The sequence below is a fragment of the Eurosta solidaginis genome, chromosome 1 (genome assembly GCF_040869045.1).
Source record: "Eurosta solidaginis isolate ZX-2024a chromosome 1, ASM4086904v1, whole genome shotgun sequence".
NCBI classification, from domain to species: Eukaryota; Metazoa; Arthropoda; class Insecta; order Diptera; family Tephritidae; genus Eurosta; species Eurosta solidaginis.
The window spans coordinates 172,910,841-172,929,055 of NC_090319.1; the positions used below are offsets into that span (position 1 = coordinate 172,910,841).

The 18,215-nt window shown below is 40.2% G+C and overlaps 1 protein-coding gene across 4 annotated transcripts in view; it reads left to right on the plus strand.

The window, feature by feature from the left end:
* hyd (E3 ubiquitin-protein ligase hyd) overlaps nucleotides 1-18,215 on the plus strand; it is a 1,108,663-nt gene that overhangs the window by 691,658 nt on the left and 398,790 nt on the right. For all 4 annotated transcript variants that reach the window (XM_067760031.1, XM_067760029.1, XM_067760028.1 and 1 more), the window contains 2 exons: nucleotides 13,839-14,034; nucleotides 14,095-14,652. In XM_067760031.1, coding sequence (XP_067616132.1) covers nucleotides 13,839-14,034; nucleotides 14,095-14,652 — 754 coding nt within the window. The remainder of the gene's footprint in view (nucleotides 1-13,838; nucleotides 14,035-14,094; nucleotides 14,653-18,215) is intronic.

The following is an 18,215-nucleotide window of genomic DNA, read 5'->3' on the forward strand; positions in this document are numbered from 1 at the left end:
TGCCAGCGTTTTCTGGCCCACGATCCTGGTCAAATGGAATTTCATTGATTTTACAGCTGCTTCGTAAATACCTCCTCGATGTGGCGCTGCTGGAATCATAAAATGCCACTCAGTACCTGTTAGACCAATATGTTCCAGCGCCTCTTGCCCTCTCCAGTGAACCATAGCCCTTTTAATCGTCTTGCTCGCACCAACAAATGTCGCATTATCGCTGAATAGTTTTGCACAACGACCTCGCCGTCCAATAAATCTTTCAAAACACGCAATGACGGATTGAGTTGTCAGATCTAGCACCAAGTCGATATGTACAGCCCGAGTTTTCAAGCATACAAACACAACAACCCAACATTTAGTCTTATCGACATAATCGTCTCGCACCCTCACACGTACATTAAATGGACCTGCATAACCTAGCCCACAGTGAAGAAATGGTTTACCTGTTTGCACCCTCTCAGCTGGTAGGTCCTCCATCAACTGTTGTTCAGGCTTATAGTTATATCGCACACATACAACGCACCCACGTAAGTATCTTCTGAGCTCATCTCTCAAACGTGGAATCCAGTACTTTTGCACTGCCCTATGCTTAGTTTGTCTGTGCGCATAATCAGCTATGGAGTAAGCCAATCTGGAACCTCTTGCCACAGTTACCTGATGCTTTGCTTCATATCCAAGGTTCGCCTCATTCAATCGACCTCCTACCCTCAAAAGCCCGCTTTTATCCAAAATTGGTCGTAGTGATTCCAACTTACTATGTTCCGGTAACCTGTGCTCCTTTTTTAACAATATCAATTCTCTGTGAAAGTATTTCTCCTGCGAATTTCTCAGTAAGTACTCCATTGCCCACAATTTTTCTTGCTCACTTGGTGAATGTACCCTCAATTTCATGCCCCTTAATCTGCGCCTCTTCGCTGCCTTTCTTATCCTATCACGAGTCGTCAATTTTGTCTTGAATATATCTATAAATCGCCTTACATATGCCAATACATTCAAAATTCCTTCTAGCCTGCTTTTATATTTCGTGATAGGAACAAGCTCACCACTTCCCCCCATTTTTGGCACAAAAATCTCCATCTCCTCATAACATACATTTACAATGTGCACCTTAATTTCCGCTTGCCCATCCTTATTATTTTTTGATTTAGCCCGTTCAAACTTATCAGGTGGCCACTGTGCCTTAGGAAAAGATAGCCACTCTGGGCCCTCCAACCAAAATCAATTTTCAACCAACTCACCAGGTTCTAATCCTCGACTTAATAAGTCAGCTGGATTATCTTCCGAACCCACATGTTTCCAACTCTTTGCCCCAGTATTATATTGAATCCCCGATACGCGATTAGCTACATTTTTTTTTAAATCTCTGGGCATTTTTTCCAACTAGTAAAGCACAACCAGAGAATCTGTCCACAATGTATAATTGATCTCGCCCCAATCCATTGCTCTCTTAACCTCGACGACTAATCTAGCCAATAACTCACATGTCGACAATTCCAACCTGGGAATAGTTATCTTCTTTACTGGAGCTACTCTTGTTTTTGATACTATTAATCTACATTTAAAATTCCCATTTGCTTGCTTCGTTCTAGCATAAACAACTGCACCATAGGCTGATTCTGATGCATCAGCAAAACCACATAATTCAACCTTACCAGACTTCCCAGTACCGATTCATCTTGGAATTCTAAACCTTTCAAGTTTTTTCATCTCGCCAATATTTTCTGAATCTCATTTCTAATTCAGATGGTCGCTCTTCGTCCCATTCTATCTTAAGCACCACAAATCTTGTATCAAAACCTTCCCTACAACAATTATTGGAGAAATGTATCCATTTGGGTCAAACAACTGTGCCACGCAGCTAACAACTACGCGTTTTGTTATGATACCTGCCAAGTCTTGTGTCTTAACTACAAATGCATATTGGTCTGGCGATATCAACCATACCAATCCAAGCACCCTAGTTTCATCCTCGAATTTAAACAAACACTCCTCTTCTCCGGACTGTAAGGTCCTTATTATCTTTTTGCTATTCGATTTCCATTTTCTAAGTGTAAAACCGGCTCCACCCAGGATGTGATCCATTTGTTTTGCTAGTTCAATAGCGTCTTGCTCACTGTCAGCTCCGGTAACACAATCATCCATACACATGTCATTCATAATTGCTTCAGCAGCTTTACAGTAATCTTTCTTTGCATCTCTTTTACACTGGATTACTGCTCTAACTGCATTATATGCCGATTATGTCATACCATACGTCACAACAGTTAGCAAATACTCCTTCAATGGTTCTTCTCTGCTCTCGCGCCAAAATATTCACTCAATACAATCCTATGCCTTGTAAACCTCATTATTGTCTCGCTCAAATCTCTCTGTAACTTGTCCCCTAGTAGTTGCACCTCATTTAGGGAGACCCTTTTATTGGTGCAACAACTTGCGCCAAAAAAACGAAACCTTTTGACCACACAATGATGTGGTATATTATACGTCAACTCGCTCTGCCCCGAATATTTATCTATGATCTTCATATGCCTCAGCTCCTCATATTCTCTCATAAATTCTATATATCTCGCTCTCAGCTCTGGCTCCTTCTCTAACCGTTTCTCTATATATAGAAATCTTCGCAGTGCAATTTCTGCCTATGTCGATGACATCTTTCAGGGATATAATAACTACAAACCGGCCATCTTTATCTCTATAATGCGTATCCAGGAAAATCTTCTCTACTAGCTCTTCTTCTTCAGTTTGCATCGAGCACTCATACACCTGCTCCATTTCCCAAACCTTTATAATTAACTTGTCTAGATCTCTATTGTCTTTGTAGCTCACCGTTGGCACAAGTTCACCTGTCTGTTCAATCAGACTTTGCGCACATTCACCAAAAATTACTATTCCCACTGTTGTTTGCCTCAAAGCTATCCCGTCCTAGCTATTTCGTATTACTTTAACGGCGATTCTTGCAACTAAACTAGCCCCAAGTAACATATGCACACTTTCTGATACTCAGTATTTTGGGTCAGCTAACTCACCTTCTATGGAATAATGTGTCGGACCTACCATTGTATCTGGTGCAGGAAGCGCCGGAGACCACTGGCTCTCTTTAGGCAGGATCCAACATTCTGCATTGATCTTCACACTCGATGAATACCAAGGCTTTAGCACCAACATAGTCTTCTTGCTCACTTGCAGCGGATTGCCCTCAATGCCAATCATCTTTTTCCCGATCGGTTCTGTACTTATACCATACCTTTGCTGCAATGTAAAAGTTATCATATTAATCTGTGCCCCCGTGTCTAGCAACGCTCTAATAGGTCCCAATTCATAGCCGTTTATAACGATATTCATTATTGCCGTTGGCAATAATGTCCTTGCCCGCTCTTGCCTCTTATTAAAATTCACTGAATAGTTTTCATTCGTACTAATAGGTTTATTTATTTTTTTTTTTTCAATTATAGCTTCAGTTTTCATTAATTTTCTTCTTGGCTCTTCTGTCTCCGAAGCATTTAATATTCTATGGCCATCTCGCCCTTCTTGCCCTCTTTTTGCATCGCATTTATTTGTCTCCTGGCCCCCTTTAATTGTCAATCTAATTTTCTCTTTGGTCTCGACTTGTTGTCCTGGGTTCGTACCTGCACTGTATTCATCTGTTTCTTCGGTTCCCAATTCGGGCATAGCACACTATTATGCTTTGGCCTACCAGGACACTTCCAACATTCCGCTTGGTAGCAGTTTTCAGCTCCATGCCCCTTCTTAAACAATTTGGACACAGTTTTATTTTTCCAATGAACTCTTTTCTAGCCCTCAGGCTTAGTGCCATGAATTCTGGACAATGATATAGCATATGGTTTTCGCGCTCTTGCACCTAATAATGACGCCCTGTTCCTGCCCCTGATGATGACGGTTCTGCTCCAGTTCCTTGTTGCCTTGCTCCACTCTGTTGCTTTGTATTATGTCCCGGAATGACAACTGCCAATTCTACGCGCCTACGGTTATCAGATGTATTTGCTAGTGCCAGTGCTTTCCTATCCAAAAAAGATAGCATGTCATCTAACTTCGGAGTATCGGTTTTTCTCGCTAGCTCCCATTGTTTGGCTGTTTCAGTGCCTAAGCGCTCGTGTAGCATGTGCACCATGAAAAAATTCCAGTGTTCCACCGGGAGTCCTTGCGCCTGTAGCTGACGTCGCACATCATGAGTTACATTTGACATGCACCCTAAGTCGTTTTCTCGCACGGGCCTTTCAATTCCGGCAGCCGAATAAAATTTCTCAAATGCTCTCGCCCAATTAAGTAGCCTTGATCATACATTTGATTTAGTCTTTGCCACGCTTGCATATAATTGTTAGCCAATAATTGCCATTGCCCAAAAGTCAACTTTGCACGCCCCACAAGAGAATTCATCAGCTATAGAGCTATAGAAATTTGAATGAATCTACTTTATCGTTATCATGTACGGCTGCGCGGAATCGATCACGAAAGCCTGTCCATTTAGTAACCATGCCATCGAATTCGCCCCAGGTATTTTTTAGATTATTCTGTTGGACTGGCATTTGCACCTGCACATTAATCGGTTGCTTATTGTTATCTGGCCCCTCAATTGGTTTCTCTTTCTCTAATTTGCTCTGCATTTTCGCGTGCGCTAGATTTTGATCACAAAAGTGGTCTAGCGCCTCCTCATCCACGTTCTCAATTACAGCTGCATACTCTTCATTATATGCCTGCTATGCTAGCCGTAGTGAGGTAAGTCGCACCTTAATCTCGCCCACTGACACTTGAATAAAATAAGTGTCATTAACAGACTCCAGCGCACGCTGCATTGTAGCTACATGAGACTTCAACTTTTTCTGAAATGCCATGTCTAAATACGAAAAACATAAAGAAAAGAAACAAACAAACAAAATAGTATATTTGAATATGGCATTGATAATAGTGAAGCATCGCACACAGAGTGCAACTTTGTTATCACAGCTTATTAAATTTCATTTAAACAAGCGCACAATGATTGCTACCACCAAGCATTCAATCAATCATCTTGACTCGCCCACTGACATTTGCGCTTGCACCAATACTCCCGGCTTGCATATATGTTTGAAAAATTCTAGCCCACCTTAACCGTGCCCACCCATCACTTGCGCCAACTCAAACATGCAACTGCCGAAAGACTTTAAACACCTGCAGGTATACTAGTCCACTCAATACACATGCACCACTATAAAATCTTGCTCCAAGCTCATCTTTTGTTTATGCATAAACATATTTTTTATTTAAGCTCCCAATAACAGCTCAACTTATCTCACCATTCAAATTTATCTCATGCTACCCTTCTTTTTTTTCAACGGTTTTCTTTTACAAACTTTATCACCATCAAAGTGCTACATACAAATATCTGCTCTTACGAACATCCAAGCACACAAACATTCAAACACAAACATCCAAATAAGCAAACATCTAGGCACACAATTTAATTTAGTATATCGCATGCAATCTTATTCATTTATATTTGCTGTTTTCAAAAAATGTATTCTTGTATCATGCACCATTTTTCACACCAAGCACACATGCATATCCATATATATATACATAACTACGTACATACATGTACACTCATGTCTAGCACACCAAACTTACATGCTTCAATATTATTGCATGATACAAGAATCTTCTTTAACTACATTTTCCACATTGCCACCTAAGACTTGTCACACAAACACACAAATTCCATTAGCACAACAGAATCAAAACTTCACCAAATTGAGACTATTCGCTTTTTATGCACACCCTCTTTTTTACATATGTACTCTAAACCGATCCGCACAACATATTTTTCTCAGCATTCATACTATATGTAAATACCAATACATTATTTACTCGCGCCCTTATGACAAATCGCAATAACCTTACACAAGCGCCCTTTTGTAGCTTCACATATATACTCTAAACCGATGCGCACAACATATTTTTCTCAACACTTATAATATATGTAAAGACAAATTCTTTTTTTTTCAATAAACTACCAGCACGCCATTATAGCTATACATATCTATATTTCAAACCGTTGCGCACAATATGTATTTTATTTTTTATTTTTTAATGCTCCAATGCAATATTTACTTGCGCACTCGAGACAAATCTCCGCATGATTATACATACGCCCCGTTATAACCTTATATATATATATATATTAAACCGACGCGCACACTATGTATTATTTTCTACACGCTCACAATATATGTATATATTTCTTGCGCACTCGAACGAATCTCGTAGTGATTCCAACTTACTATGTTCCGGTAACCTGTGCTCCTTTTTTAACAATATCAATTCCCTGTGAAAGTATTTCTCCTGCGAATTTCTCAGTAAGTACTCCATTGCCCACAATTTTTCTTACTCACTTGGTGAATGTACCCTCAATTTCATGCCCCTTAATCGTCGCCTCTTCGCTGCCTTTCTTATCCTATCACGAGTCGTCAATTTTGTCTTGAATATATCTATAAATCGCCTTACATATGCCAATACATTCAAAATTCCTTCTAGCCTGCTTTTATATTTCGTGATAGGAACAAGCTCACCACTTCCCCCCATTTTTGGCACAAAAATCTCCATCTCCTCATAACATACATTTACAATGTGCACCTTAATTTCCGCTTGCCCATCCTTATTATTTTTTGATTTAGCCCGTTCAAACTTATCAGGTGGCCACTGTGCCTTAGGAAAAGATAGCCACTCTGGGCCCTCCAACCAAAATCAATTTTCAACCAACTCACCAGGTTCTAATCCTCGACTTAATAAGTCAGCTGGATTATCTTCCGAACCCACATGTTTCCAACTCTTTGCCCCAGTATTATCTTGAATCCCCGATACGCGATTAGCTACATTTTTTTTTAATCTCTGGGCATTTTTTCCAACTAGTAAAGCACAACCAGAGAATCTGTCCACAATGTATAATTGGTCTCGCCCCAATCCATTGCTCTCTTAACCTCGACGACTAATCTAGCCAATAACTCACATGTCGACAATTCCAACCTGGGAATAGTTATCTTCTTTACTGGAGCTACTCTTGTTTTTGATACTATTAATCTACATTTAAAATTCCCATTTGCTTGCTTCGTTCTAGCATAAACAACTGCACCATAGGCTGATTCTGATGCATCAGCAAAACCACATAATTCAACCTTACCAGACATCCCAGTACCGATTCATCTTGGAATTCTAAACCTTTCAAGTTTTTTCATCTCGCCAATATTTTCTGAATCTCATTTCTAATTCAGATGGTCGCTCTTCATCCCATTCTATCTTAAGCACCACAAATCTTGTATCAAAACCTTCCCTACAACAATTATTGGAGAAATGTATCCATTTGGGTCAAACAACTGTGCCACGCAGCTAACAACTACGCGTTTTGTTATGATACCTGGCAAGTCTTGCATATTGGTCTGGCGATATCAACCATACCAATCCAAGCACCCTAGTTTCATCCTCGAATTTAAACAAACACTCCTCTTCTCCGGACTGTAAGGTCCTTATTAGCTTTTTGCTATTCGATTTCCATTTTCTAAGTGTAAAACCGGCTCCACCCAGGATGTGATCCATTTGTTTTGCTAGTTCAATAGCGTCTTGCTCACTGTCAGCTCCGGTAACACAATCATCCATATACATGTCATTCATAATTGCTTCAGCAGCTTTACAGTAATCTTTCTTTGCATCTCTTTTACACTGGATTACTGCTCTAACTGCATTATATGCCGATTATGTCATACCATACGTCACAACAGTTAGCAAATACTCCTTCAATGGTTCTTCTCTGCTCTCGCGCCAAAATATTCACTCAATACAATCCTATGCCTTGTAAACCTCATTATTGTCTCGCTCAAATCTCTCTGTAACTTGTCCCCTAGTAGTTGCACCTCATTTAGGGAGACCCTTTTATTGGTGCAACAACTTGCGCCAAAAAAAACGAAACCTTTTGACCACACAATGATGTGGTATATTATACGTCAACTCGCTCTGCCCCGAATATTTATCTATGATCTTCATATGCCTCAGCTCCTCATATTCTCTCATAAATTCTATATATCTCGCTCTCAGCTCTGGCTCCTTCTCTAACCGTTTCTCTAAATATAGAAATCTTCGCAGCGCAGTTTCTCTTGAACTGCCTATGTCTCTGACATCTTTCAGTGTTATAGTAACTACAAATCGGCCATCTTTATATAATGAGTATCCAGGAAAATCTTCATCACTACCTCTTCTTCTTCAGTTTCATTGAGCACTCATGCACCTGCTCCATTTCCCAAAACTTTGCTATTACCTTGTCTAGCTCTCTGTTATCTTTGTCTATGTATATATAGAAACTCACAGAAAACTTTAGCAAATCACTCACCAACAACAAACTGAAAATATCACTCGTCTACAAATCAAACCAAACATTATCGACGATATTCACAAGAACAAAAAGCCCTATTGAAAAACTACAGCAAAGCAATGTAGTCTACGAAATAACATGCAAAGGCAATGAAAACGAAGACTGTAACAAAATATATATCGGTCAGACGAAACGGGCGTTACAAGTTCGGCTAACCGAGCATACAGCTGATATAAAGAAAAAGAAGCAAAGCAAAGCATTATCACAGCACACAACAGAAAACGACCATACAGCTGATTTAGCGATTATACGAACACTTGATAAAAACAAAAAAGGAAAAACCAGATTAACATTGGAAAGCTTAAGAATTTTACAAAATAGAGACAAAACAATAAATAAAATATTTAAAAAAACTTTTTTAAGTTAAACGATTTTATTGAAAACAATACTTACACGAAATAATAATAACAAAAGCTAGAAAATAATTAGGTAGGTCCTAGGTACTAGTCATCACACTCTTCATCAATCTAGGGCGTTGATCAGACAATTAAATAAAAGCGTTGGACGCGTCAAATTTCTATTGATAGTCATACATATATAACACCAACTGAACCTTAATCAGGTTATGCTACGCCTCACAATTTCAGAAATTTCACGCGCCCAACGCTTTTATTTAATTGCATGATCAACACCCTAGATTGATGAGGAGTGTGATGACTAGTACCTAGGACCTACCTAATTATTTTCTAGCTCTTAGTATTATTATTATTTCATGTAAGTACTGTTTTCAATAAAACCGTTTAACTAAAATTTTTTTTTTAATTATTTTATTTTCAAGTTTTTAGTCTTTATTTAATTTCCTATTATTTCTCGTTCTATTTTTTTCATTTAGTGACTCATTATTACAAGGACTCTTTCTTACAATTTGTTACAATCTAAGTCCTCAATACAAAATCCTTTACATAAGACTTTACTCGACTCTGCGCCACGTATGCTTGTCCCTCCTCCAACTCCAAAATATTTTGATGTCACTTCTACCGGACTGTATGTAATATTTGTTCCAAATATGGACCAAATCGGACCACAAATACGATTTTTTGAATATCTCGATATTTGCGCCACCTAGCGGCGATTTTTTTTTTTCATAGGTCGCCTTCTATTCTTGTATGTATTATGTGTTCCAAATATGAGCCAAATTGGACCACAAATACGATTTTTGTGAATATCTCGACCATTGCGCCACCTAGGGACGATTTTTTTCGTATTATTGCATTGTCATCGGGTTTTGAACTATATTTCAAGCTTCAAGCTTGTAGTCTATCGGGAAGTTACTTAAATTTTAATTACAAAATTCGTTCACAACGGCCGGCCGTGCGTGCAGTCTGTCAAGTCAGCCTAAATAAAACCGTTTAATAAAAAGGAAGATACCGATGACGTCGCCGCTGCCTACATTTTATGCCTATAGTCAAATTTATTAGATTAGAATTACAATGATACCACAAAAGAATGGTACAAATAATATTTTTTAGAATAATTTAATATTTTAAAGCAACATATGTAATATTGTAAGTGTGATAAATATTTATTAGGGTTGTTACGTGTTGGTTTGTGATTTGTGATATGTATCATGTATTTATGTATATATTTATAAAAATGTGATGTAATATTAGTTTTCACATCGGTTTTTTACCACATGTTTTAATGCTTTATGTTGTTTTTTCTTAAATAAACAGATGTCTCCCTGAAGAAGCTAGAGAGACTAGCGAAACGTCGGGTAGAAAAATGAAATACATTTTTTATTTTGCATCTAATATACATTGGTCAAAAAGCCTAACCAAAATTGAATTCTATAAATAAATTGACCGGAAAAATTTAAACTTAGTTTAAGCTTTGCTTAACCAACTACTGAAAAACCGGGCCTAATACACACATATAAATTCATACGCTGGTATATATGTAAGAGGCCAACAGTGCATTGATTATTTCTTACCTCCTGAGTGAACGTTGGGTGACACAGCACTGTTTTGTGTTGTGTAACAATCTGTATTGTGCCACACGCATACGCCCACATCGATTAATTTATAACACAGTGGTACACTCTATGGCACAAATCTGAATGTGCAATGCCACTTAAACTGGTAAACGCTCATAACATAGTAACACACTCGACAGCACAGAGCATGACACTCATACTGTGCTTGAGTGTTGATTGCATTCATAAGTTTGAAAGATATGGCAAAAAATGTATGTTCTATTCAAACAAAAGTTGTGGCTATATAATGTAGATTACCTAAACATATTCATATATTAGTAAACATAACTTTTGTTTTTAAATAGTATTACTAAGACCGTTTTCTCGTCCTCAGATTAATTACATATAAACGACAATTTCCTGAAAATCAATTTATTTTGAAATGCAATGCGCAAAGCAATTCGAGCAGCTGACATTCCCTTCAAGAACACTTCCAGTTAGATTACCCTTGATCTTGGTAAATTTTTATGAGTTTCTAAATGGCCACTTCAAATATATATGCTTATATGCGTCTGATATTTCTTTACCTTGTGCACTCATTTGCGCTGGCAGTTTGCAATGAATAAACACTTTTTTATGGCTTCATGGCGTTGCAGTGCTGGTGTTTTTTGCTGGTTGATATGTTATTTGTCGCGAGCGATCGGGTGTATTTCGTTGCAATTGCGTAGTTTTGAAAAATCAAATGCAATAAATCGTAAACTTCGCTGATATATATGAGAGCGATTTTCTGTCTTTCCTTGTCAAATTTATTATAGAAAAACCCCACAGTTGTCGGAAAATGAACAAAAACAAACGTATTAGATATTTTATCCCTTTTTATTACATCTATGCAATAAGCAAACAATATTCGTTTAGTAAAACTTAGGTATGCGCTTTATACATACAAAATGTATATATTCATCTCAAGTTTCTACCTTTTAAAGTATATTCTTTATAAGTTTGTGCATTTGTTACTTCTTTACCATTTTATCACAAAAATACAAATGATATGTTATAAATGGCGCCAAAAGTGTCAAAAGAGAATGGCGTCACAGATGAGTAACTTAGCACTGTGCTTTGCACTACAAAGTGTGCCTGTGCTACTGTGTTAACACTCAAAAAATATTGTCATTACCCACCACTAGTTTGCGATCCAAAAGAACGAGTACTCAGAGGAACATCCTTTTTTTTGAAAATTTGGCAAAGCTTTTTTGAAAATGTAGAAATTGTTAAAATAGAACTTATGGATATACATATTTATGCTAATCTAACAGAAAGCTTTGGGCAGTATACTTACTTAACAGCAAGCTTTGGATATTATGTTACCAAAGTTGCTACACTGAAATGATCTTAACCTTAAGCCTACTAAACACTATGCAAACATCTTATTCACATAGTATTATACCAGCTCCTACCTTGGACGGCGCCACTTTCCTAGATGTTCTGGTCTCAGCGACGGCAACCCCCGACGGATTTCATTGCACCATGCACCCAGGCCACAAACACAACTACACCGGGTACCCCAATACTTACCCAGGGACGTCCAGTCCTAGGGCAACAACAGCACTTGCGTCCTGGCCTCCCTCAACCCAGACATAGTTACCCGTGGCTTACCCCCAGAGGGACGACGTCTTCCCCCGTTGCTCTTCAGAATACTGCAGTTAAACTGTAATGGGTTAACTGGAAATATCACGGAGATAGTTGATTTTATGAAGTGGCACAACATCCGCATTCCTGATATCCAAGAGACTAAATTCACTGCAAGCTCTGCTTTGCAGACCTGCTCTGGGTATAACGTCCACAGAAAAGACCGCGAGACCGGAAATGGCGGCGGTCTCGAGTTTATCACCCACCACTCAGTGCAATATAATCTATTTGATCCCGACATCGGACGCAGGAACAGAGTCCTGGAACGTCAAGGCATATCTGTCCGGTCAGGCGATGTAAATTTACCTGTCACCTGTTGCCCCATTGGATACTGCCCTGACATCAGCGCACTAATCAGTGCCCACTACGATCTATGGCATTCTAACCTACAGGCGGACAGCAGGGGCGAGATGTTGGCGGACCAAATAGAAGAAACGACGTTCTGCACGATAAACGGTTATGCTCCCACTTGCATGGTAGGAAGCTGCCACAGTTCGCCAGATTTATCAATCGTGAGCGCAGGACCAGTAAACTGCGTCAACTGTTAATTTAGCATTCGACCACCTACCCATAATCCTTTCGCTCGAGCGATCCGCCGACTTCATCACTGATAAACGCACTTTCATCAATTTTAAGAAAGGAATGCGGGACGACTACAAAACTTATACTTACAATAGTTTTGCTGCCTTCCCTATCCCGATTGGTGCGCATCAAGGGGAGCGTGATTTCCGCAAGGTCATTGAATTTGCTTCGGCTCGTTTTATTCCCGCCGGAGGAATCACAGAAACTCGGCCACATTTCCCAGCGAAGGCCGCATCTCTAGCGGGAGAACGTGACCTTATAAGACAGCAGGACCCCGGCGACCCCCAAATAATAAACCAACGCATCAGATTGCTAGTAGATAAACACAAGCGGGCGAAATGGGAGGAGCACTTAAAGAATTGTAACCTCTGCCGGTGTAGGTAAGCTATGGTCCACCGTAAAGTCCCTATCGAACCCGACTAAGCACAATGGCAAAATCTTCATCGCATGGCTTTCGAAAACTTCATAACACTACCACCGCGCTAAACGCCATTAACACACAAATATATTGCGAATTAAATCAAAACCCCCACCATAGTACAGTACTCGTTGGGGTAGACCTGTCAAAAGCTTTTGATACGGTCAACCACGGCACGATACTGCAAGACCTGGAAGGGTCCGTTCTCCCTTCCCCCAAATCTCAAAAGGTGGACCGCAAATGATCTGCCAGTCGGCAAGCATAGGTGCAATTCAGGAACATAACATCTAAACCCAGAAGAATTAAGGGGTACCACATAACTGTTGATTTTCCTGGGACCTGAGGATCTTCCGGACGGTAGGCGAGCACAATCCGAATCACCTGTTTTTAATCGGGGTCGCTCCTCGGCAAAGGCTTGGGAACTGCTCAAAATGTATTTCTGCCGTGAAAAGATTCTCAGCCAAAATTCGTATGCCAAGTCAGTAAGAGTCCACATAAAAACATGTAGTTTCTTCCAATTTATGCGAAAAATTTACACTGCAAATTGGAAGCGAAATCTCAGTCTTTAATCCTTTAGAGGTAGAATCGCTTTAGTCATAACTATTAATTAGTACATGACACCATTTGCTTATAATGGGCGTTTTTAATAGCTTCAAAATTTTTTCCGCTCGCTTACCAAAAATACTCAATTGTAAAGCAAAAACAAATAAGGCAACGTTGTTCTGCTCCCTTAATTGGTTTTGTTTTCAATTAAAATTTTTTTTCTAAAGGAGCAGACATTTTTTTTAGCTATAGATAAAAATCGACCAATATTAAAAATTATTTTCTTGCAGGTATCGATTGAGGATCGTATGAAAACCACTTGGGAATGGATGTATTTGATAATGGATGGAATAGAACCGCAATTAAAATTTGGCACCTATTTAGCAAACTGTACAGATTCAACTCATCCTCTCCATCCTCTCAATTTGGATGCTCAAATTAGCACTAATCAATCTAGTTCTACATCAGCTGGGACCAATATGATATGTATACTATAGCAACAAAATAATCTTAATACATAATCTAATATAGAATTTTATTTCAAAGGTTCATCTACTCGGCGAGATTTTTTTACTTATTGCTTATCATTAATGAGAGCTCACACCTCTGAGCATCGTGATACGATGCCAGTCCTTGATATTGCAGCGTTTCGACACATTGCCTACGTTTTTGATGCATTTATTTATTATATGCGTAATAACTCAGGTTTTCATGAAAAAGAAAGTGCAGAAGTTGACGAGGAGCTTTGTAGTGCACCAAATGAGGAAGTGTTTCTTGATTCTAGTTCCTACACATCCACATCAGCAACCTCGGTGCGCCATTCCTTTTTTGTACGTTCGGAATCAACTTTAAGTCTTGGATTTTTGGCACCCGAAATGTTTGAACTACCATTGGATATTGCGATACCTCTTGCTGATAAGCCTCATCTCCTTCAACCCAATTCAAAACGAAATGATTTGTTTATGAACATACCGTTATTAACTGCAGGAGCGAAAAATGGATCTACCGCTGAAATGACTTTGACTCCAATTAAACTTGGATTTTCTAGTTACAAAACAATACCAAATAGTGAAGATAAAGAAAAGGAGGGTATTTTTAAAAAAGGTAAGCCAAATTTCAGTTTTTTATACCTATCTCTCAGTTCTTTGTAAGACCTATTTTATTACCAATGGAAGCTAAGTTGGACCTCACATATACTGAATGTGTCCATAGTGCTACGAAAATTTATTTGACGACCAAATAGAAGAACCTCAATCAGATACCCGGACTTTTGTTATAGAATAACACCACTCTTTTGACAAATACAAGAAGTTTTCTAGGACCTAGCTTAATTGCTGCTTCGACATCTGGCAGCTCTGCCGCCCCTAATATCTGCAGCCTTGTCCTGGCGAGCGCAGGGCACGAATACAGAACGTGCTAAACCCTTTCTTCCTGTAGCTCGCACTTCCTACTGACGGGACCTAACTTGTTAGCATGTGACGCCAGAAGGCAGTACCCAGTTAGTATGCTCATCGTAAGCCTAAAGTAGTCTATCTTCTGAAATATAAGCCACTTTGTGGGTCTAATATCGTAGCTTTTGCACTTAATTTTGGAAATTTTGCGGTCCTGCGCTTTTGTCCACGCCTTTCCTGTGCTTTTGATTTCTCCCAAACGGATTGTGACATCTTTCGTCGATTCAGCAAGTGTTGCACCCTCCTTTGCCAACTCATCGGCTTTTCGTTAACTGCTATCCCTTTATAACTCAGTATAGATGTATGGTCCGGTCTAAGCGAACCTTTTCCATTAATTCGCAACTTTCCGTTATCCCGTGTATAGTATTTCTACACCCTAGCACCAACCCTTCGGCTTAATTGTGACCCCAAGATCTCTTTCATATGCTTTGCTTTCCCCATATTAGATGGTGCTATACTGCTATGGCCATAGAACATGCACTCAAGCTACCTCGAGGCCTTAAGCCTTGTTGCAGTTGCTAACGCGATGTTCTTGGCCATTAGGTCTGCAGGCAGGATGTGTAGAATGGCATGCATGCTGCTGTCGGTATAGTTTTTAAGGCTCCCGTTATTCTAAACATCGATAAGTTGCATACACCCTCAAGTTTTTTTGGGTATATGTACTTTTTTGTGTGGCTGTCCACCAAACAAGTATGGGTTTGAAAATTGCCGTAAATACCCAGCATCCTGTTGCATGCACACACGGCCGTGGAGGCTTTCTTCGCTCTTTCTTCCACATGGAGTTTCCACAATAACCTACTAACCTTTGCCAATTTAAAAACCTCTTATAACTTTCTTCTAAAAAGACTCAACTCCTTACTCAACCATGGTGGCTTTGCTTTCCTCTTGAATCTTCTCAGTGGACAAGCTCTATTGTACGCAGATGTTAGCGCCTTTTACAAGAAGTTGAGGAGTGCAACAACTCTCCTACAGTGGTTGGTAACTTTTTTATACTACCCTCGTCTTCCTGATACACATTTCTGAAATTTGAACCTGCCTGTTGCCCCAGTACAAAAGGTATTCCCTTTGTTGTTGTTGTTTTTATAGCAGGTCTTCGCCCCATCCAATAGGCGCGACCGATCACAAATTGTCATCAATATCCTCTAACGGGAGTCCAAGGAAACTTCCAGTTGCAACAGGGGTGGACCATAGTGAAAGGCGTTGATTCCACGTTACAATTGAGGAGATGGTTGGTGTTATGTGGGGACACATTGCAAGCAGGACATACATTTTGTATGTCGGGGTTGAATCTGGATAGGTAAGAGTTTAACCTGTTACAGTACCCAGATCGAAGTTGAGCTAGAGTGACGCGCGTTTCCCTATGGAGTGTGAGTCCCTCTTTTGCGTATTATGAGTATTTTTCGCTGAGAACTGGTTTCGCCGGGCAATTCCGACATCTGTTTGTGGATCTTTAGTGATATGACCTGCTTGTGCTTTTTTGCTTCCTACGGCTGTTTTCTCAGGTGCCGGAGAAAACCTCTTAATCCCCTGGGAGGTGTGGCCTCATCAATCAGATGTCTGTTGGGATGTCCAGGCTTCTGGGTATTCAACAGAAACTGTTTATTCAGCACTTCATTTCTCTACCTAATGGGGAGTACTCTCGCCTCATTGTGTAGGTGGTGTTCTAGGAATATAAGAAGATAGCCCGTAGCGGTTCTGAGGGTGGGTAGTGTTTTGGCAGGCCTGTATTTTCTTCCAGTGGTTAACTTTTGGGCTTGGCGACTATATCAGAGACGCGTAGCATGCAATCGGCCGGCCAATTGCTTTGTAAGTGGTAATGAGCATTTATTTGTCTTTACCCCAAGCGCTGCCGGCAAAAGATTCGAGGGTTTTTTTACGGCTCTGGAATTTAGGTGCAATTGCGGTTGCATGTTCTCCAAAATGTAGATCCTGATCGAACGTCGCACCCAAAATATTTATTTGTAAGACAGTCGGTAGCCTTATGCCATCGACGTGGATGTCCAATATGGTCGACCTTTGTCGTGTCCATATTGTAAATGAGGTCGCCGATGATTTGGTCGGTGACAACGCCAGGTCTCGCGAGGCCAAAAAACTGGGAAGATCAGGGAGCTAGCTGTTTATTTTGTTACAAAGCTCATCGATGTATGGGCCTGGGCCTGTGGCCTATATTGTGCAGTCATCGGCGTAGGAAACGATAGTGACTCCTTCTGGTTGTTGTTGTTTTTGTAGCCATAAGGACACTCCCCGAAGGCCTTTGGTATATTCTAAGCCCCCTAACCCGCTGGGGTATTCCTTCTGGTGGCGAAGGTAGCTTCGATATGTAGAAGTTAAACAAAAGCGGAGATATGACACCACCCTGTAGTGTGAAAAGCTTTTTATAGGTCTAGCGCAAGAGTACTGTCCTATGGTGGGGCTTTTAATTTAATCCGAAATTTATTTGAGTGTTAATGGCGCTTAGCGCGGTGGTAGTTCTATTTAGTTTTCGAAAACTATGCTGATGATTGGCAAGACCCAAATTTGCTGTGAAATAGGGAAGCAGAATGGCTTCAAGTGTATTGGCTATGGGCGATAGGAGAGATATCGGACGATAAGAATCTCCAATTTTATCTGGTTTCCCAGGCTTTAATAGTGGAACCAACCTGGCCATTTTCCATTTTTCGGGGATGACGAAGGTGGACAGGGACAGGTTGAAGACATGCGCTAGATAATTGAATCCCCCTTTGCTTAGTTTTGTAAGCATCGGCATGGTTATGCCGTCTGGGCCTACTACTTTAGATGGTTAAGCGGTGGACCATAGCTTACCTACACCTGCAGAGAGGCTACAAACCTTTACATGCTCCACCCATTTCGCCCGCTTGTGTTCGTCCACTAGCAATCTGATATGTTAGTTTTTATCCCTTATTTCAGGGGCGCAGGTTCGTGCTGTCTTATAAAGTCACGTTCTCTCGCTAGAGTTGCGGCCTCAGCTGGAAAATGTGGCCGAATTTCCGTGATTCTTCCGGCGGAAATAAAACGAACCGAGGCCCATTGACTGACCTTGCGGAAAGCACACTCCTGAATTTAGCAGTGATGAAGTCGGCAGATCGCTGGAGCGAAAGGAGTATGTGTAGGTGGTCGGATGCTAATTTACCATCGGCTGCCAGTTGACGCAGTTTACGAGTCCTGCGCTCACGATTAATATATCTGGCGAACTGTGACAGCTTCCTACCATACGAG